The 17,733-nt window shown below is 38.3% G+C and overlaps 1 protein-coding gene across 1 annotated transcript in view; it reads left to right on the forward strand.

Moving 5' to 3' along the window:
* Positions 1-77: 77 nt before the first annotated feature.
* API5 (apoptosis inhibitor 5) overlaps positions 78-17,733 on the forward strand; it is a 30,526-nt gene continuing 12,870 nt past the window's right edge. The window contains exons 1-9 of the mRNA XM_007946508.2: positions 78-272; positions 6,439-6,600; positions 7,637-7,730; positions 8,258-8,323; positions 8,929-9,080; positions 13,542-13,748; positions 14,470-14,574; positions 15,763-15,852; positions 16,997-17,178. Coding sequence (XP_007944699.1) covers positions 204-272; positions 6,439-6,600; positions 7,637-7,730; positions 8,258-8,323; positions 8,929-9,080; positions 13,542-13,748; positions 14,470-14,574; positions 15,763-15,852; positions 16,997-17,178 — 1,127 coding nt within the window. The 5' untranslated portion in view covers positions 78-203. The remainder of the gene's footprint in view (positions 273-6,438; positions 6,601-7,636; positions 7,731-8,257; positions 8,324-8,928; positions 9,081-13,541; positions 13,749-14,469; positions 14,575-15,762; positions 15,853-16,996; positions 17,179-17,733) is intronic.

Raw genomic sequence — 17,733 nt, forward strand, 5'->3', positions numbered from 1 at the left:
GATAGCTTATTGGCGTTCCATGAAGTCTACGTCTTTACGTAGACGTTCGGGGCGGAGCCGTGCTGTGCGCGGTGACTGGCGGCGGCACTGGCGTCTGCCGGAGGCGTAGTAGTGCGGGTCGCGGGCTTGGAGAACTTCCGAGGCGGTAGTGGCGCCGGCGACGACGAGGACAGCAGGAGCAGATCCTGGACTTGTCGCTCACCATGCCGACGGTGGAGGAGCTTTACCGCAACTATGGCATCTTGGCTGATGCTACGGAGCAAGTGGGCCAGGTGAGTCCCCGAGCGGCCTGCAGGGCCCGGCGTTTCGTCGCCTCTAAACAGCGCTCCGCGCGGTGCTCCCTGGGCTGGGCCGGGCCGGGGCTACAGCTTCTCCGTCCCGCGGCCTCCTAGCCGTCCTGGGCTGATTGGGGAGCTCGTCTTTGGGAGGGTAAAGCCCGGTTTCACCTGGGAGAGCGTGGCCCACGGGGTTCCAGGCTTCTCTGCCTCCCCCGGCATCAGCCTTTTCTCACCATGGCGTTTTCTCGGCAGCTTCAGGGCCCCGTTAATTCCTGAGCTTTGGCCTCTAGGTTTCGCTTGAGTCTTTCGCTCTCTTTTTGGTGGTGCGCAGTCCCACGAGGACTGTATTGAGAGTTTTCTACAAGAGGTTTAAAACCTCCGAGGCAAAAATGTGTTGTTAGATTTTGGTAAGCGTTCTTAGGAGTAAGTGTTTTGTTTGTGACAAAACAAAAAGAAGTGTTTTTACTTAGATTTTATGGAGGGTCCACGACTTCATTAATTGAGCCTCTACTATGTACCAGACATCGTACAGAGCGCTGTAGGTCCAAGATAGAAAGATTCGTGCTCTCCCCTAACGTACCCTTAGCGAGGGTGACTAGTCATACACAAATAAGCAGCGTGTTTGTTTTTCCAGTGAGAAGTGTTGTGAAGAATGTAAAATAGAAGGTGGACTAGAACGGGGTGGGGGTGATGTTACAGCTTTCATAGAGTTACCTGCAAAGACCCTCAACCGTGGTTGTCCCAGACACGGTCTTAGCAATGCTGAATTATACCTAAAAACCCATCACTTGTGATTATCAGGTACTGGAGTACATTGACCAGTGAGGAGTCCGTCAGTGGTTAGATACCTGTGTCTGTGTGTTCTTGGGAAAAGAACCACGCTCTCCCTGAGCTAAACTTAATCATTATTTAAGAAATCTTAGGCCATGTCTTTTCAGTGCTTGGAACTGTGTGATTTTTCAGCTTGCTTTGGAGTAGGCAGTGGAAGATCTTAGAGTCAAGTTAACAACATGAGCAAAGTTGCAGCAGTTCTTTTCCCATGTGTGAATTTCTAGACGTGTAATTCATGTTGCCCCTTTCTAAGCTGTAAACCAGGAGCTCTGGTAGCATAGTGCCTAAGGCACTTGACTGCTCACCAGAAGGCTGGCGGTTCAAACCCACCAGCCACTCCTCGGAAGGAAGGTTGGGCAATCCTACTTCCGTAGCGATACTGCTTTGGAAACCCAAGGAAGGGTCGCTATGAGTCGGGGCCGACTCGATGGCAAAACAACAACAACAACAAGCTGTAAACCAAGATGCCCAGGTGATTCGTACATATACGAATTCAGTGTATCTTGGGTGGAAATGCAAGTTCTTAGCAAGGGGTCTAACTGTAATGAAGCCCCAGTGTAACACCTACTGCCCGTTAAGGCCAGAGAGGACCTGTGATGGTGCAGTGGTTAAAGCACTTGGCTACTACCTTAAAGATCTGGGGTTTGGATCCACCAGCTGCTCCCCAGGACAAAGATGTGGCAGTCTGCCTCCGTAAAGATTTACAACCTTGGAAATTCTATGGGGGCACTTCTGCTCTGTCCTTTAGGCTTACTGTGTGTCAGAATCAACTCGTCAGCAACTGGTTTAAGGCAAGACAGGAAAACTATGGTCAGTCATATTTTGTTGTTGTTTCTACAACTCAGGTAGTACAGTGGTTAAAGCATTTGATGGCAGTGGCGGATGAATAATTGAGAGCTGTTCGTATTGCTTTCTTTCATTATCTTTAATTATGGAAACCAGTATTAAAGAATTTAGTGTGATTCCCAATAGATGATTTGCAATCGATGCCTTCATGACACTGAAGCTGCCCAGGACTACTTAAGACAGATGTCTCAGCAGAGTGAAGTTTAGTGATATGCTCCAAAATCAAACCCACTGCTATAAAGTTGACTCCAACTCTTAGCAACCCCCGTTGGGTGTCCAAGGGAGTAAATCTTTATGGAAGTAGATTGCCCTGTCTTCCTTCGTGGAGTGGCTGGTGATTTTGAACCACTAATCTTCTGGTTAGCAGTCAAATGTTTTATCCACTGCATCACCAAAGCTCCTTAGTGATTTGCTCAGGCACAGTGAATTCTTGGAGAACTGCCGTTGGACTAAACCGTAATGTCTCTCTCTATATATATTCTGCTTTATTATGTGAAACTTCCTCCCTTTTAGAGAAAATGAGTTTTAGGGTGCGTCTCTGAATCTTATCCAACAAAGGCAAGAACCAATTTAATGGAGTGGACACCGTTTCACGTTTTTTTAAGGAGAGGAACAATTAACGATGCTGAATTACACGTAAAAACCCATCACTTCTTGTGATTATCAGGTACTGGAGTACGTTGACCAGTGAGGAGTCCATAATATTCTTGGTATAGCAAAGCCTGATTTTGTTATCAACTTAGGAGATTTACAATCAAGCTTTAAGTTTCCTGGTCATGTGCCTGTCTGGACACCTATGAGACCCTATTTCAATTACTTGGCCTAGAACTTCCTGGTAATTTTTTTTTTTAATTATTTTTCAGCCTCAGAAAGGTGAGTACTACAGTTGCAAGCTTTGCAGCCACTGCAGAACACCTTCTCCCTATTGTTGACATATCCTTATGAGGGTCATGCCTTCTAAATACATGAAGATAGAAATAAGTCTTCCAAGATTTTATCAGATTTGCCACAGCAGATTGAATCCTTCTTTTTGAGCCCCTTTTTGGCACTGTTTATATTCATTGATAGTGCTTCTGGTTTGTATTTCATTTCATTTGAGGGCTTTTCTTACTCCCTTACTAAATTTCAAAGTCTTGAGGATAGTTTAAGTCTTTTTTTATTTCTGTCTCTGAACTGTATCTTGCCCTTTAATAGACAGTTGTTTTTCAAAATTAAAGAAACATACAAAGAAAGAACCAAAAACCAAACTCACCAACATCAAGTTGATTCCTACTCATAGCGGCTCCCACTGGGTTTCCAAGGCTGTAAATCTTTATGGAAGCAAACTGCCCCATATTTATTCTGTGGAGTGGCTGGTAGGTACGAACCACTGACCTTTTGGTTAGCAGCCAACTGCCACTACACTGTACAAAACCACTACACCGCCAGAGCTCCCAAAGAGGGAACAGACATACATATTTAAAAAATCATTAATGAGGATAATCCCTGATAGACAATGAAGGGAGCTTTTACACATACATGGGTTTGTTTGGTTTTTTTCCTTAAAAAAAAAAAAAAGTATTTTTAACAAGTAAGTTGCAGGTAATAAATTCTGAATGAAGCATTATTTAATACTTTCCAAACCCCTCTATTATCTTTCCACTTGTAGCTCCCACGTTCCACTTCTCTTTCAGCTTCCCTTTCCTCTACTCTGCCTCTGCTACACCTTCGGTCTTCCTCCTCTGTAGTGTGTGCTTTTAGGTCTCCAACCCCCTCTTGCCAGACTGCTCAAGGTTCCTGAATAGCCAAACTAGATAGAGCAAGCTATGGCCTGTCATTATTTTAAATTTTGTTTCATAGTTTTGTGAATTTACTTGATCTCTGAATGTAGATGGTTAATTTTATATTATGTAGTCAAAAATATTTTTGTTTTTTAAAAACCTCCAACATTTGTTTAGGGACTGTGGCAGTTAGGCTGATGTATGGTTAGGCCTTTGTAATACCTAAACTCTGATTTCTCCTGTTTTCTTTATTATATTTCGTACAGTGGCTCTTCAGAGTGGAAAAGTGTGTGCTTTAACCAATATATGTTTCATGAAATAACTGCTTTTGGTGGCCTTTTTGTATGACCAACCAAGTTCATAATTCTTCAGAAGTATGTGAAAAAATTAAAAATCTGCTTTAGTAGCTAATACTAATAAGATTTATTAATTGAGTCGGAGGAATAAAGTAATAATATACCTTAACTAGGATCTCTTTTAGCACATTGGTTAAAGCATTGGGCTGCTAACCAAAAGGTCAGTGGTTTAAACCCACCAGCTGCTCCACAGGGGGAAAATGAGGCAGTCAGCTTCCATAAGGATTTACAGCCTTGAAAACTGTGGATGGAGCATTTCTTCTCTGCCCTACAGTGTCACTCTGAGTTAGAATCAACTCGATGGCAGTGAATTGGGTTTGGTTTTGGCTATACCTTAACTTATACATTGGTCTGTATTGTCTCCCTTAATCCATTCCCTCTTATGTCATAATTGAGAAATATGTTTATTGAAACTACATCCTTCTCTACAAAAATGCTTAGAGGCTGCATTCTAGATCCAGATATGGCTTTACCTCACCACTTATGCATACATATTTGTTGTATTTTGACAATCACTACCAGGAATTTTTGCTTTTAAAATATATCTGATGGATATGGATCAAATTGGAACTGACCTTTCACAATGAGATACCATGTTACTCATTAGAATGGCAATGATCAAAAAATGGAAAACAGTAGGTATTGGCAGGATTGTAGCAAATAGAAAGAAACCCTCAACCATTGCAGTGGGAGTGTGAAATGGTATCGTTTGGTGGTACCTCAGAAAATTGAATATAGAACTACTATATGACCCAGCTGTTCCACTCTTAGGAGTATGCCTGAGAGACTTGAACAACATGAACACACATACACAGCAATATTCGTTGCAGCACTCTTCGTGATAGCCAAAAGGTGGAGACATCCAAAATGTCCATCAGCAGATGAATGGTTAAACAAAATATGGTCTGGATGGCGTAGTGCCTAAGACATTTGACTACTAACCAGAAGGCTGGCGGTTCAAACCCACCAGCCACTCCTGGGAAGGAAAACTAGGCAATCTACTTCCATAGAGATACTGTCACAGAAACTCAAGGAGTGGTCATCATGAGTAGCAGTCAACTTGACGGCAGTGAGTTTGGTTTTGGTTTAGTATGATTACAGGTAAGAAAACCCTGTGAAGAAGTTCTAATCTATAGCATATGAGGTCACTAACAGTTGAAATTAACTCAGTGACAGTAGGTTTTTGGTTTATATAGATTGACAATATTTGATCTTTTAAAGTAATGTAGTAAATATGCAGATGATATTAAATCTGTACCTTTAAAAAGATTGTGACCATAGCCTTTTGATACATAAAATACTTTTTTGAATGTTGTGCTTTGTTGAGATCATACTGTACATAAATAATTTTGCATCCTGCTTTATTTGTTTCAACCTTATATACTATTACCATGTCCGTGGAAAGACTTACTATAAAACTAAAATTTTGGTAATTCCATAACCCGTTGGCTGTTTATGTCCAAAGTGGTCATTCCCTGTTGATGGCATTAAATGAGCTCACATATCTAAAGCACTTAAAACAGTGTCTTACACAGAGTACAAACACTGTGCTGTGTAAACATTTGGTATTATTATAATTTTTGAGGCTTTTCTCAGTTATTTGAGGTTTTATCCACATATCCAAACAGAGGGTGCATGTATAGTCTCCCTGTATTTGTTACTGTGATCTGCCAGTTCCATCACTGTCATTTAATCAAAGGACTGGTTTGAAGGCGAGGAGGCAGGTGTTGGGAACTAGTTGACTTTTCACATTATAAATATCTGAGGGAGAGAGCAGAGGTTTGTTTTGTTTTGTTTTTAATGAAACAAATGGGTTGTGAGTGTATTGTTTTAATAAGTTAAATAAGTGACGTGAGAATTTGTCTTAATCTAAAATTAGCTGATTATATGGAAAGAATTCTTACTGTTTTTATCTTACTATGAGACAAAATAAAGCTGTGCTTCCAAACCTTCTTGGAATTGTTAAATTTCAGGAATGTGTTCTCTCTGTTTTCTTCAAGGCACTAATAGGAAACATAAATTTTTATATATAAGTAAATAGAACAGTTCTTGAGAATTCTGTGATATTGATTACAGTTTTTTAAGCACTATATAGTCAGTCACAAAACTAGGGCCAGTAATTACTAGAATGAAAAAATATTAGTATATTAACAAATCTGTATGCTTTTTCCAAATTAGTCATCCTTCTCCCTTACCCAACTCATTATTTGGAGAGGAGGAATCAGAGAGCAGAGAAGTAGAGGTACAGTTTAAGCAGTAAAACTTCAAAATAAGCCGTATATTTTAACCTCTGTAAATTTTTTTATTAATGTAGACTCAGGTTGTTTACCAAAATTGTGTTTCTGTTCTGATTCATTCATTTTTTAGCATAAAGATTCCTATCAAGTTATACTGGATGGTGTGAAAGGTGGTACCAAGGAAAAGAGATTAGCAGCGCAATTTATTCCGAAATTCTTTAAGCATTTTCCAGAATTGGCTGATTCTGCTATCAATGCACAGTTAGACCTCTGTGAGGATGAAGACGTGTCAGTAAGTTTGTAATTGGAGCTTGTCAGCAAGCTTTTCGATGTTCCTCTTAAAATTCCCAGATATATTTCCTGTGTAGCTAGTATAATTAGAGTGCAGGGTAAAATACTGCAGTGTGGTCTGGCATAGCATGATAGTCAGGCTTATAATCTACATTTGAAACAATATATCTTTTGCTCCCTTTCAACTCTAAAAAATGATAATTTCTGTTACTCATCCTTAAGAACAAGAGTGTGGTTCACATCTTTTCTAGATTGATGCATGTACATATGAAATTGACCAAAGTTAGTTTTCAATCAGTTTGTGCTTGTTTCAGTGTTTAATTAAATATTTAGTTAAGAATGTTACATCATAAAATACAACTTCAACACACCTAAATATTTTGCAGGGCAGAAAAAATAATTGGTCAGTGTCATAATTGTATGTGATTGCTAAAATAATAGACTGGAGTTTATTCTTAGCATGTCTGTTAATACAGATTTCTAAGTATTTTCAACTATTAGCTACTGGTTTTTCAAATGAAATTCATGAATCACTAGCATTTCCTTTGAGAATTGTTAGACATAAACCCTGTACGTTTTTATGTAAAGCTAAATAAACCAAGATCAGTATTTGGAATTAAGTGCATAGAAGATATTCATAAATATTATATTAAGTTGTGAATACAAAAAATAATAAAATAGGTCACAATAGCCATTCTATGGATTATAGTATGATATGCCCAGAGGCAGTAAAACCCAAATAGTTGTATTTGATATTGTTTATAATCTGAAATCTGTGTACTCTAGTCCCATATTGTATTTAACCTCCCTTTCTACCACATTTTGTTTCAGTTACTCTGTGAAATTTGAATATTATTATGGTAGAACAAATGATTTTTAAAACATCACTACTAGAAATCTCATGTTTTATATTTTTGTGACTTACATGTGACCTTAATTATGATTTCCCTGTAGTTTCAGTGTTCTTAGAAACTAAGGTATGTTTTTTTTAAAATGAAGATAGTATTTGGTTAATTTTTGTTTGAATTCATGCCCAGATTCGACGTCAGGCAATTAAAGAGCTGCCTCAGTTTGCCACTGGAGAAAACCTTCCACGAGTGGCAGACATACTAACCCAGCTTTTGCAAACAGGTAAGATTTTATTATTATAGTACTCTTTTATCCAAATATAACTTCTCTCTGGAATATTAATTCTATGTTTTCAGGGTTTTTTGTTTTGTTTGGCAAACAGACCTGTGCCTTTGATAGAGATACAGAGATTAAAATTATTTTATCCATTCATAAATATTATATTAAGCCTGACTTAACTGCTCAGTTATGTAATTCCTAGTATTGTATTGTTTTGGTTTTAATTCTGTTAATAAAAACATAATGACTGGATTCTTTTAGAAGTGTTTGATGCATCATGATTCCCCTTATCCCCCCAATTTCCCATAGTTTCTCAGTCATGCAGTCTTAACATAAAAGTTTTCCAGATATGTCAGGTCCAGTTCTCTACCGTTAAAAGGAAGGTGTATTTTCTTGGTATTTTAGGGAATTGCTTAGTTATACATCTCCTCTCAACATAATCTTTTAAGATATTATGTTGAATCTTTGAAAATGAGGCAGATGATATTTCTAATTTATTTTGTATATTCTGATACTTTTTCCTTATCCAGATGACTCTGCAGAATTTAACTTAGTGAACAACGCTCTGTTAAGTATATTTAAGATGGATGCAAAAGGTAAGGCAAATTCTTTCTCTAAATTGCATTTGATGTCTTTAAAGAATTAGGAACTTGGGCAGGGGGAGAAAAAATAATAATAATTAGGAGCTTGGGATTGTTCATTAAGGATAAAATTAGGCCTAAAAGCCAGTTTTCAATAGCTTCCTCTTGTTATAAGATTTAAGTCTGGGGTTCACCCAGAGATCTGTTTCCTATAAATTCTAGGTGTTTGGGGGGAAAAATCTGCTTAGCTCTCAAGATATGACTCGAAAAACCAACAGAAGTAATTGTAAGAACTGATTAAGCTTTTCCATTAGAAAACTCCCTTAGCTACTTTAAAAAAATTCTTCCAAAGTGTTTGGATTTGATCAATAATGATAACAAAAAAAGGGAAAATGATGCTCAAGCTGACACTGTCCATAACAAAGCAGGTGATTACTGTGGTTGGGCTCTCTACATTTCCAGTTCATTTTTATCAGTATTGATGATATTCAGGTTTATCAACTGATTTAAGAAGAAATACTATAAATTGAGTTAAAGTGAAATACTTCTTTGCACTCTAGCATTCTTCTACTCTGTATACAATATAGAATTGACAGCTAAACTTAACTTTTTATGTGCAGGAACTTTAGGAGGCTTGTTCAGTCAAATACTTCAAGGAGAAGACATTGTGAGAGAACGAGCCATCAAATTCCTTTCTACAAAACTTAAGACTTTACCAGAAGAAGTCTTAACAAAGGAAGTGGAGGAGCTTATACTAACTGAATCCAAAAAGGTAAGCTTGAGTCATCATTTAGAACTTCTGTAAAGCAAAAAAGACATATTAGAAATTAGCAATGTTGATCAGTGCTGTGAGTGCCTTTTGTGTAAAATGATTTATCCCATTGGAACCACCATAGATCTTCCTTATGCTTTTCTTATATTATGTATGCTTAGCACTATGGCCACTTGTAACGATAAATCAGTGTTTTAATTTGAAAGAATGTAATACCATTTAAATTCCCTGCCATCAAGCCGGATCCGATTCATAGAAACCCCTCCTTGGGTTTCCAAGGCGGTATCACTATGGAAGTCCATTGCCCATCTGTCCTTCTGAGGAATGGCTGGTGGGTTTGAACCACCAGCCTTCTGGTTAGCAGTCAGTGCCTTAGGCACTACGCCACCAGAGTTTCTATTCTCCCATAGTACTCTGAATTATTTCAAAATTAAATATCACATTAAAATAACCTAGTTTTTTATTAAACTCCATGATACTATCCAGGAACACGAAGCCATGCTTGTCTGTGCTCCTTACATCTGCATAAACAGATGCTAAGGTCTCATGAGTTATGTAACAACTAACTTTTTACTCATAAAGTGTCAAAAGTTTGGCAGGTGATTTGCTTTTTTTTTTTTTTTTTTTCAAATATGTTCCAAAAGATTCAGATGTTTCTCTCTAATAGCACCACTCACTTGCTTTCTGGAAAGATTTCAGTGCAAGAAAGGAGCAGCTCTTCAGCTTATCTTATACATGCCCCAGCCAGTAATCTGGTGTCATTATTATGAGCTGCTTTGGTCAGTGAACAGAAAGGTTTAGACCCACTTGTTGTTGTTGTTTGTGCCCTCAAGTTGGCTCTGACTCATAGCAAATGAAACACTGCCCAGTCCTGTGCCAGCCACACAATCCTTGCTATACCTGAGCCCATCATTGCAGCCACTGTGTCAGTCCATTTCGTTGAGGGCCTTCTCCTGTTTTGTTAACCCTCCACTCTACCGAGCATGATGTCCTTCTGCAGGGAATGGTCCCTTCTGACAGCACGACCAAAGTAGATAAGACAAAGTCTGGCCATTCCTGCTTTCAAGGGGCACTCCAGCTGCACTTCTTCTAGGACAGATTTATTTGCTCCTCTGGCAGTCCCTGGTACTTTTCAGCATTCTTCACCAACACTGCAACTCAAAAGCATCAACTCTTTGGTCTTCCTTATTCATTGTCCAGCTTTCACATGCATATGAGGCGATCAAAAATACTGTGATTTTGGGTTAGGCACACTTTAGTCTTCAAAGAGACATCTTTGCTCTTCAGCACTTTAAGGAGCTCTTTTGTAGCAGGCCTGCCCAGCACAATATGTCGTCTGATTTCTTGACTGCTGCTTCCGTTGCTGTTGATTATGGAACCAAGTAATAGGAAATCTTTGACAACTTCAGTCTTTTCTCCATTTATCAAGTTGCTTCTTATTAGTCCAGTTGTGAACATTTTTGTTTTCTTTATATTGACATGTAATCTATACTGCAGACTGTAGTCTAGTCTTTAATCATCGTAAGTGCTTCAAGTCATCCTCACTTTCACCACACAAAGTTTTGTCATCTGCATATTGCAGGTTGTTAATGAGTCTTCCTCCAATCCTGATGCTGCGTTCTTCTTCATATAGTCCAGCTTCTCAGATTATTTATTCAGCATACAGATTGAATAAGTATGGTGAAAGGATACAACCCTGAGGTACTTTCTTCCTGATTCTAAACCATGCTGTATCCCCTTGTTCTGTTCGAACGACAACCTCCTGTTTTTTGTACAGGTTCCTCATGAGCACAATTAGTATTCTGGAATTCCCATTCTTAATGTTATGCATAATTTCTTAAGATCCACACAATCGAAGGCTTTTGCATAGTCAATGAAACACATATCTTTCAGATATTCTTTGCTTTCAGCCAAGTGCCATCTGACATCAGCTATGATATCCCTTGTTCTGCGTCCTCTTTTGAAGCCAGCTTACATTTCTGGAAGTTCTCTCATTATACTGCTGCAGGTGTTTTGAATTATCTTCAGCAAGATTTTACTTGGCTGTGATATTAATGATATCATTTGATAATTTCTACCTTCTGTGGAATCACCTTTCTTTGGAATGGTACAAATCTGGATCTCTTCCAGTCACTTGGCCAGGTAGCTGTTTTCCACATTTCTTGGCATAGCCAAGTGAGTGCCTCCAGCATGGCATCTGTTTGTTGAAACATCTCAGTGGGTATTCCATCAGTTCCTGGAGCTTTGTTCTTCACCAGTTCCTTCAGCGCAGCTTCAACTTCTTCCTTCAGTACCATTGGTTCTTGGTCACATACCACCTCCTGAAATGGGTGAACATCGACCAGTTCTTTTTGGTACAATGACTGTGTATTCCTTCCATCTTCTTTGGTGTTTCCTGTATCATTCAGCATTTTGCCCATAGAATCTTCAATATTGCAACTTAAGGCTTGAAACTTTTCTTCAGTTATTTCAGTTTCAGAAACGCCTAGCATGTTCTTCCCTTCTGGTTTTCTAACTCCATCTTTGTGCATTTCATCATAATGATTGACTTTATCTTCTCAAACTGCTCTTTGAAATCTTCTGTTGAGCTCTTTAATCTTGTCATTTCTTCCATTTGCTTTAGCTACTCTCCATTCAAGGGCAAATTGCAGAGTCTTTTCTGACATCCATGTTGGTCTTTTCTTCCTTTCTGTCTTTTTGATGACCTTTTGCTTTCTTCATGGATGATGTTCTTGCTGTCATCCCACAGTTCTTCTGGTTTTTGGTCATTGGTGTTCAGTGTATCAAATCTGTTCTTTTAGATGGTCTCTAAATTCAGGAGGGATATATTCAAGGTCATATTTTGGCTCTCATGGACTTCTTTTAATTTTCTTCAGCTTCAAGTTGAATTTGCATATGAGCAGTTGATGGTCTATCCCACAGTCAGCTCCTGGCCTTGTTTTGGCTGAAGATACTGGGCTTCTCTGTTGCCTCTTTCCACAGATACAGTCAGTCTGATTCCTGTGTCCTCCATCTGGCAAAGTCCATGTGTATAGCTGCTGTTTATATTGTTGAATAATAGTAGTGTTAGCTGCTCTTCCTTGTAAGCGTATGGACATCATAATATCACTGACAGCATTGTACTTGAGGATAAATCTTGAGACAATCTTAGATGAGACGATGAATGCCACGCCATTCTTCTTCAATTTGTCATTCTCGGCATAGTAGATCATGTGGTTGTCTGGTTCATGTTGGTGAAAAACAGTCCATTTTAGCTTACTAACACCTAGAATATTGATCGTTATGCATTCCATGTCATTTTTGACCACTTCCAATTTTCTTAGATTCATACTTCATACAGTCTATGTTCTGATTATTAATGGATGTTTGCAGCTGTTTTTTCTCATTTTGAGTCATGCCACATCAGCAAACAGAAGTCTTGAAAGCTTTACTCCATCCACATCATCATGGTCAACTCTACTATGAGAAGGCAGCTCTTCCCCAGTCATATTTTGAGTGCCTTCTGACGTGAAGGGCCCATCTTCTGGCACTACATTAGACAGTGTTTCACTGCTATTCATAAGGTTTTCACTGGCCAGTTCTTTGAGAAGTGGATGGCCCCTTCCTTCTTCTTAGTCTGCCTTAGTCTGGAAGCTGTGCTGAAACCTGTCCACCATGGGCAACCCTGCTGGTATTTGAAATACTGGTGGCATAGCCTCCAGCTTCACAGCAACAGGCATGCCACCACAGTACGACAAACTGACGAGGGGTGGGACCCACTGATTTAGAGGACTTAATTCAGATTTGATTTGATTTAGAGACTTGCATGGTTTTCTGTTTTCTGTTCAGTTACCATATTACTATGAACGAAGCTGCTTTTCAACATAGAAAATGAAATCTGAGTTAGCAGTTCACTGCACATTTTTTTCAGCCTTTTTTCACTATCAGCCCCCTAGAGAGCCTTTTTAAGGAGCTCTGGTGGTTTAGTGCCTAAGGCATTTGACTGCTAACCAATAGGTTAGCAGTTCAAACCAACCAGCCACTCTGTGGAAGGAAGACTGGGCAATCTACTTCTGTAAAAATTTACTGCCTCAGAAACCCAAAGGGGGTTGCTATGGGTCGGAATGGACTTGATGACGGTGAGTTTGGTTTGTTTTTGGTTTAAAGAGCCTTTTTAGAAATTTTAATACCATGGATAGATTGTATGTCTGTTTATGTAGAATAGGCATATCTGTACTTGACAAATAAAAAGAGTAAGATTTCCCAAGAACTGGTTTTTGCCAGTATATTGCCCCACTTGAGAATATAAGACTTCTGAAGTTAAATTGATTAAAGCTAAAGATTGTCCTTTTCATCAGTGTATCACAGGCATAATTACCAAACTGGCTTTAGTAATTGAAATAAATTTGCTACGGTTTCAGTATTGATCTTTTCCCATTTGGGCATGAATGGTATCATCTATTCTGAATCGTCTCTTTGCAGGTCCTAGAAGATGTGACAGGTGAAGAATTTGTTCTGTTCATGAAGATACTATCTGGGTTAAAAAGCTTACAGACAGTGAGTGGAAGACAGCAACTTGTAGAGTTGGTGGCTGAGCAGGCTGACCTGGAACAGACCTTCAATCCCTCGGATCCAGACTGCGTGGATAGGCTTCTACAGTGCACTCGGCAGGCAGTGCCGCTCTTCTCTGTAAGCTGTTTGTTTTATGTAGCTAGGATTTTGATTATTGTGTTCCCTAACACAGGAGCTCTGGTGGCATGGTGCCCAAGGCATTTGACTGCTAACCAAAAGTCTGGCAGTTCAAACCCACCAGCCACTCCTCGGAAGGAAGGTTAGGCAACCTACTTCCATAGTGATACCGCCTCAGAAAGCCAAGGAGGAGTCACTATGAGTTGGATCTGACTCATATGGCAGTGTGTTTCGTTGTTTGTCATTCCTTAACACAATAGAGTGAATATTTGCTTTTAAGGAACTAGGGTACGGGATGTGTGAGCCCAAAGCAACAAGAAATTTCTTTAATGTTTCCCTTAAAGACTTTAAAAATACAGAAATTATGCATTTTATTTTCTATCAGAGCTTATCTAAGATAACTTCAGTCATTTAACTTTTATCCTTAAATTTGCTGTAGGAAAATGTGCTTCTCGTCTTTGGGTTTTTGTTTCCCCTGGCCATGAATCCTCTGGGATGTGCGTACATCTGTGTGAAAAATACAGTTTGAAGGACCTATCCTTTGAATTAAGAAAAAAATGCATTCTAAAAATGCAGCACTAAAATGTCCCCCACAGTTTTTTATGAGAATCAAGGAAGAGTCCAGATATATTTAGTTAAATGACATTCTGCTGTTCGAGAGTTTTGTTTTTCTTGACAACTCAGTGTTGTTTTTTGTTTTTGTTTTGTTTTGTTTTTTCAGAAAAATGTTCATTCCACAAGGTTTGTGACTTATTTCTGTGAGCAGGTTCTTCCTAACCTCAGTTCCTTGACTACCCCAGTGGAAGGTCTTGATATACAGTTGGAGGTAAGAGAAAACTTCTGATTTTAGCACTGAGAAGATGTTATTATATTTTAATACAAATTTAAACCACTAATTTAAGTCTGATTTCTAAGGGAGTAATTTAATTATCCGGTGATGGGTAGCTAATAATCTGTTAGCCCAGGACTATTGTACAGGAATGCTCTATGGATTCAATCAAAGTTTACTACAGTGGGAAAACATGGCCTGTTGCATTCCTTGTAGTCAGTGGCTACGTTTGTCCCCTTAATGTTTTTAAATAAAGGATTTAATTTGTGGATAGTTTTCATCTCTCTCTGTAACTGGTAGAGCCAGATTTAAACTGGATTAACACAAAATATATTTTAACCCTTCTTCCCAGTGGAATTAATAACTACTCTCTCTCATTCGTATTTTAACTGTAACATGTATATACATATCTAACAGCATTTATAATACTTTCTTTGTAATACTTACCCTTATTTCAGTGATTTATTTCTCAATCCTTAATCTAGTGCAGCTTCTGATCCTGAAAGGCATTTAATAATGATTGTTGAACTGGAAGGAAATACGGACGTAAAGGAAATATGCCATTTCCTTCATATGTCTTGGAGACATAAAAGAGTCTCAGTGTACACTGGCACTGTATTTTGCTTCAAATGTCCTGGCCCAGGCTCATCAGACTGAGAAAGGGTAAAGCAGAGATAAACCTTGAGAATAATGGCAATTAATCCATACTTTGAATTAGTATTCAGAGACTAAATTTAGTAGCAAATGAAGTCTACCCTAATTCTTCGCTCTCGAGAGTACATTTTGAGTGTCTCTCTGATAGTACAAACTGTCACAACTACTCTGTGTTTTTATCGTTTTAGCATTATATTTAGTACTGTACATTTTAATCTTTAGCTGAAAGTATCATGTATTCTTTTCCTTACTTCTTAACAGATATACTGGGGATCATGAGATACGGTTTTAGGGTCTGCCCTGCCACTCTCATACATTGTGACTTTGCTCAGTCACATAATCTTGACCTTCAGTTTTCCTCAACTGTAAAATACAGACTTGTATCTCTGAATTTTTTTCCCATTTCAAACATTATGATTTTATAAAAAACATAATTGAAGATAAGTCTTAAAGAATTATCTAGAATCATTCTAATTTTACAGCTCTGGTCATTTAAAACATGGTAGTAATAACCAATGAATTGTGTTTTAGGTATTAAAATTGTTGGCAGAGATGAGTTCATTTTGTGGTGATATGGAAAAGCTAGAAACAAACTTAAGGAAACTATTTGATAAGTTATTGGTAAGATCTTTTTATTTTTTCTTGTATTGTGAGGTATATATTCCAAAAGTCTAATAATTTAAGACTAATGTCCAGCTTATAGAGAACAAGCTTTTGAAATCTAGATTAAACAGTAATTCTAACAGATGTTATTAGCTGCTTAGGCCATATGCTGCCTGCGTAGTAAAAGGTTTTTAGGAGTTTATTTTGTTTTCTTTTTTAAAATATCTGTTTTAATCTTTGGCTTTGGTGTTTCTTCTGGGTTGATGCTTTGCATTCAATGTAACATAGGATTTATAGTAAATCCTTGTTATTTTCTTACCAGATATTTTTATATCTATATAAAAAAAATGAGCCCAAATTCTTTGAGTTGTGCTGAATAGTCTCAAAACTGAAGTTAGCATTGTGAGAGTTCTTTACGTTTGCTTTAGGTCTCCTATCCAGGTAGCTTCCAAGGCCAAGTAGCTATAGCTGTCAGGTAATAAACTCTGTCATTCAAGTCGTAACTAAGAGGAAGAGGCCATCTCGTAAGATATTTATCAGCATCACTAGTGACTGTCTAGTTTGATGTAAACAGTTGTAGAAACAACCAAGACTGTATGTTGTAGTAAGCATTAGGCCTTTAGCCTGAGTTAATTGATCCAAATCTATGGTCCTTTCAGACCTTTAATACTTACTGGATGAAATAACACTGATAATGGATGCCTTTGGCAGTACTTTGAATGCAAGTAGAGTCAATAATAAAACAATATGGACTAATGTTGAGAAGAGATTTTTGGAGTTAGCGGCATAGTGGTTCAGAGAATCAACTTTTGATATCAAACCTAAATTGAGTGCTGCCTCTCCAACTTACTAACTTGTCGCTATTGAGAAGTTACCTAAGCTTCCTGAACCTCAATTCTCTTCTCTGTATGTATAAGTACAAATTAATATTAACTACTTTCATTGTCAATAGTAGTACCAACTGCAGTATAGGTGAAAGTGGAGAGTTAGCAGGCTAAAACATTGTTGTAATAGGTGAAAGAGAAACCTTATTTAAGCTTTTGATTTTGGTAAATTTTAAAGCTTCATGTCTAAAGGGTATGCCCTACGGATACTTGAGTATATGTTTACAATCAGTAGTATATAGAAAATTGCAAACGTCTCTTAATTTTTCATACCTTAGGAATACATGCCTCTCCCTCCAGAAGAAGCAGAAAATGGGGAGAATGCTGGAAATGAAGAACCTAAGCTGCAGTTCAGCTATGTGGAATGTTTGTTGTATAGCTTTCACCAGTTGGGCCGAAAACTACCAGATTTCTTAACAGCCAAACTGAATGCAGAAAAGCTCAAAGATTTCAAAATCAGGTGATATATGGTTGAATTATTCTAATTTTTGGCAAAGGTGGTAGCTATCTTGAAGCTCCTTGGGTTTTGTGTCTGTGTTTTTTATAAGAGCTTTCTTCTACCCTACCTTAACTCCAAAAGGGAGCTGAAAAACATTATCAGACCTTACCAATGGCTAAACTTCCAGGAGCTGCTGCAGGACTAAGGAACCCATTCAGCCCAGTTGTTTGGAGTTGAATAAGCCTGCTTGATAGCTACCTCATGGATGAAACTTCCATTAAAACACTAAAATTATAATAGGTGGCTTCTAAGTCAGTGTACGGTGGTGAAGAAACACAAAATTAAGTTCCAGAGTAAACAGATTGTTAAGAACAAAAAACAAAATGGTAGACTAAATCCTTAAATATAAATAATCATAATATTAACAAATTTTAATCTAGTGATTAAAAGAACATTGTTATAATATATAGTGTTCAGACGGCTCCCTTGTTACCCTCCCGAGAGGGACCGGGTCTCCGGGAGCAAGGTAAGCACGGGCGGGCTGGTGCTTACTCACTGATCTGCACTGAACACTTT

This window comes from Orycteropus afer, unplaced genomic scaffold (assembly GCF_000298275.1).
Source record: "Orycteropus afer afer isolate SDZICR_OR568_19922 unplaced genomic scaffold, OryAfe1.0 scaffold00165, whole genome shotgun sequence".
Lineage (NCBI taxonomy): Eukaryota > Metazoa > Chordata > Mammalia > Tubulidentata > Orycteropodidae > Orycteropus > Orycteropus afer.